Below are 5,452 nucleotides of genomic sequence, written 5' to 3' on the forward strand. Positions count from 1 at the left end.
TTCTCTTCTTAAATCGTCGGATACATTTATATTGTCGTCTACAATGGTTAAAGTATTTTTGTTATATTTCATATTCCATACTCTTGATTCTTCAACTTTTTCGTATATACAAAAATTGCATCTAGTCATGAATAGTCACCACTGTTGTCAAAGTAACACCCACAAAACAAAATCCAAAAATTTAGCAGCATTACAACCTACGTGACATGTCGTGGGTCGAACGAAAGCACGACGAAAGTAATATGTTAAATTCTTTAACAAAACCGAATATACAACAAAATAATTTTTTTTTTCACAAAGATTTTTTCTGTCATGTAATAACTAATCACCACGTCATCAACCCAAAAAGTATTTATATATATTTTTCTATTGCTTTTTTTTTTTAAATAACTTGTCGACTTATTATTATTAATTGAAATTGAATATACACAATGATAGAAAAAGCTCGTTATTTAACAATCTTTTTTGAAAAAGCTCCCACAATAAGGAGTGTTTTTTAGAATGAAAAAGCACCTATTTAAATGCATTTAACTGTACATAAAATATTTTGGATTAGACAAAATCTAATGTTTCATAATATTTCACACTTTTATCACAATTTTTTAAAATCTTTTACCAACCAGAAAAATCTTTAAAATCTTGCTTTGACACACCCAATTTCCTTTTCTTTCCCACACCATTCGATTGTCCACCACCACCATCACTGGCGGTGGCGGTGGCGGTGTCGGTGGTCTTGGCTTTCAGGTATTTACCAACACCGCCACCAGAGTCATCTACCTCTACTCCTGTTCCAGGATTACTATACCAGGATCCAATCTTTTCCTGAAAAACAAATTTATAAAAGAAAAATTAATACAAAATAAATATAACCACCATATCAAAAATAAATAAATAAATAAATAAAAACTAACATTTTCTTCATCATCAACAGTTTTCTCCTCTTCGTTCTTTTTTTCTTCTTCTTCTTCTTCATCTGGTTCAGAGTAAGGATTAACAAACACGGATACACTAATTATCTTGATCTCTTCCTACACAATCACAAAAATAATAATCATTAATAATAATAAAAATAAATATTAAAAAAAATAAAAAAAAAACTGACCAGAGGTCGATCATTATCATCAACAGGAACCTTCTCCATAACTGACAAAGTAGTTAACCCACCAACAACTCCCCCAAAAACCGTATGTTTAAAATTCAAATGATTCGCCGATTTATAAAGTATAAAAAACTGGGACCCATTCGTGTGGGCCCCAGTATTCGCCATACTCACAACCCCTCTCCCAGAATGAAGCAATTTCGAATTCACTTCATCATTAAACGCCTTTCCCCATATCGACTCCCCTCCTTTCCCACTCCCACTTGGATCCCCTCCTTGTATCATAAAATTCCTACAACAAAAAAAATAATAATAATTTGAAAAAGAAAAAGGAAAAAGGAAAAAGGAAAAAGGAAAATACCTTATGTTTCTGTGAAAGGCAACACCATTGTAGTAGCCACGCTCACAAAGAGTGATGAAATTTTCGCATGCTCTTGGAGCTATGTCACAATGTAATTCGATGTTTAAATCACCATGTGTTGTGTGTAATTGAACATAACCTTTTTTGTTTGGATTTTTTTCAACTTTTATGTATTCGAATTCGTTCGTTGTGATTGGGTCGTATGATGTGGATGTGAAGGATCTTGATGTGGCCCCACTTGTGTAACGGCTCTTTACCTAAAATGGTAACCTACTTTTTTAGCCTTAATAAATTCATACATCTTTTTATGTGATTTACAAAAGGAAAAATTGTTAACCTTATCCACACCAATATCTTTAGCAAGAATAGCAATGTACTTTAGTTTTTATTTATAATAGCTATTATGAGTAAAGAAGGGTTAATTTCATAAAAGACCCTTGTATTTTGTGTTTTTTTCGGATTAAACCTCAACTTTTTTTTTTCATAAGACCTTGAATTTTTTTTTTTTTTTTTTATATCTAAGCCCTTTTAGTCATTTTTTTCTGAAAGGGTTAATCTCGTAAAAAAACTTATATTTTGTGTTTTTTTTTCAGATTAAACCTCAAGTTTATTTTTTTTTATGAAAAAGACTTTGGATTTTTTTCATTTTTTCCGATTTGACCTTTTAGTCATTTTTCTCTATAAAAGTTGTAAAATGCGAGGGTTTTTTCATGAAAAACTAAAAAAGTTGAGGATTTATTTGGAAATATTTAGAAGGTTGATGGTTTTATTCCCAAGAAAAAAAAAAGTAAATTACACGAATGGTCCCTACGGTTTAGGGTAATTTGCGCGTTTGGTCCCTAACTTATTTTTTTAACTCGGAAGGTCCCTAGTATTTGTTTTTGTTAGGAACCTTCCGAGTTTAAAAAATAAGTTAGGGACCAAACGCGCAAATTACCCTAAACCATAGGGACCATTCGTGTAATTTACTCAAAAAAAAAAAAAGACAAAGTTGAGGGTTTTTTTTTTGGAAAAAACTGAAAAAAATATAAGGTCTTTTTATGAAAAAAAATAAAGATGAGGTTTAATCCGGAAAGAAAAACACAAAATATAAAATCTTTTATGAGATTAACCATTTTGGAAAAAAAAAACTTGTAAAATGTGAGGGTATTTTAGGAAATTTACCATTTTGGCATTTACAGGTGTTCTATCACCAGACATATGCATGGCAATTCTTGCAGCTGTTTTGTCACTTGAAGAATCTTTAGCAGCAGCAGCACTTCTTCCATGAACAGAAGCAGATGCAGCATCAACAACACTGAAACCTGGTTGACTTTTTTTGACTTCAATCCGTTCTCTGGCGGCTAAAATGGCGGTGAGGGCGGCGGCTCTTTCGTTTTGGGCCTTGTCTCCACCACCACCATGCAGTGCAAGTTCCCGACCCTTTTCTGTTTTTAGCTCCTTTAGCATTTGCTTTATGTCACCTCTTACATTTATGTTGTAGCTTGGATCTGATTCCATTTTCTTGATTTCTAACAGGTAATTTCAAGAATCAATATTTGCATATTAAAAATTAAAAATTAAAAATTAAGGATGAAAAAGGGAAAATGATTAATTAAATACCTTCATCGTCAAGTTTTAGGCTTTTTTTGACATGGTCGAAATCCACCAGGGCTTTGTTGTCGAGTGTGTTTGGATTCTACAAAGACATGTATGAAATTACGAATTTGCCCTTTGTGTAGGGAATTAAAAGTCATGTTATGTTACCTGAATTGTGATGATGTCTTGCCTTGTGAAGGGTTCATCGGTTAGAAGCTCTTTCCAGTTTTTGGTTTTAAGGTTTAATTCTTTGATTGCCTGTAGAGTTATATGGAAAGGGGTGTTTTTAATTTATAAAGAAATATGTATTATTAATGATTAAAATAGGAAGAAAAAAAATAATAAACCTCGTAGGAGAAGACATTTCCGGTTGTCTTTATGGCAACAATGTGTGTGAACTCTGTGAAAACTTTGTTTAATACAGGGCAATGATACTCTCCTAGAATATAGAAAAAAGGGTTTTTTTAGGAAGATGAGGAATATCAAGAATATTATTATAAAGAAAGAATATGTATAGTATAATGGAATGATACCTTCAGAGTTTTTGTGAAATGTAAGTGGGATGAGATCTTCTTGTTTGAGAGGAATTCCAGAAACAGGATGCTTTCCATATTTCCTTATGTAGGGGACTATGTGCCTACATCACCAAATTTCATAATTGAGTTTAAAAACTAGAGATTTGTGAAAAATAGAGAACAAACAACAACCATATTTTAACCGAATTCATGGATAAAACCAAATTACATAGCAGCAAATCAGCAATGAATGATCACTTCAAGGATTTGAAGCAAAAAGGTGATCCTTTCCTTGCATGAGAAAAAATAATTAGATATTGTCTTCCCAATCCATAGATTGGAACAATACCTAATAGAGAAACAGTTTTGATTTCAAGTTAAATGATTTCAAGTTAAAGAAAGCTCTATACTTCTATTTGAGTTTTGATGTGATTCTATATTACTAAGTGGTTCCATTTGGAGTTATGGCTCTTTGAAGCTCCTCCAACTATTCATACTTGGTGGGATTTTCCTATAACACTACCATTCAGCGACGAAAAAGTAAATGTTTTAGGAGTTGCACCAAACAAAATCCAAAGTTTACAACTCCAAATTCCTTCAGAAGACTGGTCATATACACTTTAACAATAAAATGAACCCCAAATCCTCGAAGACAATTACTAAACCACTGAAATAATAATAATAAACACTCACATGATATCGAAAACGCTGCCATCCTCAGTGCACACTGCGTCCTCGAATGGAGTAAATGTGAGGCTGCGAATTTCATGAAAGTGATGTAGTCAATCTTCAACTCGCATATGAAAAGGAAGCATACACACAGATAGAATTTCAGAAATTTGAATTAAAAGACAAAGATGAAGAAAGTGAGTACGCGCAGCAATAGAAGGGAAGACGTTTAAAAGGTGTGCGGAGTTCTTTCGACTTAGCACCACCCCACTCGGTGGCCCACTCCGTCTTCGTAAGGTACATCCGGTCTTTGCTGTGTTGTTTCTTCCCCATCTTTCTTCAAAATTTCTGAACTTGGAGCAAATTAGGGTTTACAGGAGAGTTCGCCGAGAATAATAAGTGTATTTGTGCAAATAGATCCCTCTATTCTCTTTCTTTCTTATCCCCGCCAATGGAGAAACGATGTCGGAAATCGGAGCTCCTGGATCTGATACGGTGGTCGCTAATAAGTCCGCCGAGCCGGCTTAATTCTGCGGTGGTGATCTGAAGTCTGAACCACAGAGCTAATTTTAAGAATTTGCAAAAATATTGTTTGCTATGGGCCGGATTCTGATATTAACCCATACATTAAGGCCCACTAATTGTGAAAAGTAAAAGATTTGATTAATTAAAATTTTATTACACATGAAATTTGAGATAATATGGTTTATTTGGTATCATGGAATGGAATGTCATAAGAGAAATAAAGGAATGAATAATGATCTAAGCTGGATAAAAGATTTGATCATTATGCTTTATTGTAATTGTGATGGTTGGTTGGATCGAATGAAAGAAATAAATTATTAGAACATATTATTTGTTATTTATAAGTAGAAAACAAATAGTAAGTTATAAATCATTCATATAGTTTGGGGTGAATAAAAAATGATTATTATACCTTTTCTGGTTTTGTTCAGCTTTTTTTTTTATTTTGTTTTAATTTTTTAATAATATTAATTGAAATGGTTTTGTTTAATTTTTTTGTATTTTTTTTTAATTTTTTAATGATACTAATTAAAATGGAGCTCACCCAACGACCTGAAAATAATTACTTCCTATTTGAAAAATTAAGGAAAATAGTGTGCATGAATGCAATAATGGAGAACTAGAAAGTACAATGCCATTTTGAGAAAGTCAAACACAAAGGCATGGTCCGTGTACCTAATGGTGTGGCGCGTTTTCTAGTCCGGG

General features: G+C 32.7%; 1 protein-coding gene across 1 annotated transcript; it reads right to left on the bottom strand.

Moving 5' to 3' along the window:
* Positions 1 to 532: 532 nt before the first annotated feature.
* On the bottom strand, positions 533 to 4,794 carry PUB49 (plant U-box 49). Its single transcript, XM_079085959.1, has 11 exons — positions 4,428 to 4,794; positions 4,247 to 4,309; positions 3,572 to 3,675; positions 3,386 to 3,477; positions 3,207 to 3,296; positions 3,063 to 3,138; positions 2,625 to 2,971; positions 1,461 to 1,717; positions 1,103 to 1,391; positions 912 to 1,028; positions 533 to 822 (listed from the first exon to the last, which is right to left on the bottom strand). Exons 1-11 carry the CDS (start codon positions 4,553 to 4,555, stop codon positions 613 to 615), a joined length of 1,773 nt encoding a protein of 590 aa, XP_078942085.1. The 5' UTR covers positions 4,556 to 4,794; the 3' UTR covers positions 533 to 612.
* Positions 4,795 to 5,452: the final 658 nt, after the last annotated feature.

Source organism: Lactuca virosa, chromosome 3 (genome assembly GCF_052849685.1).
Source record: "Lactuca virosa cultivar CGN04683 chromosome 3, Lactuca_virosa_CGN04683_v6, whole genome shotgun sequence".
Lineage (NCBI taxonomy): Eukaryota > Viridiplantae > Streptophyta > Magnoliopsida > Asterales > Asteraceae > Lactuca > Lactuca virosa.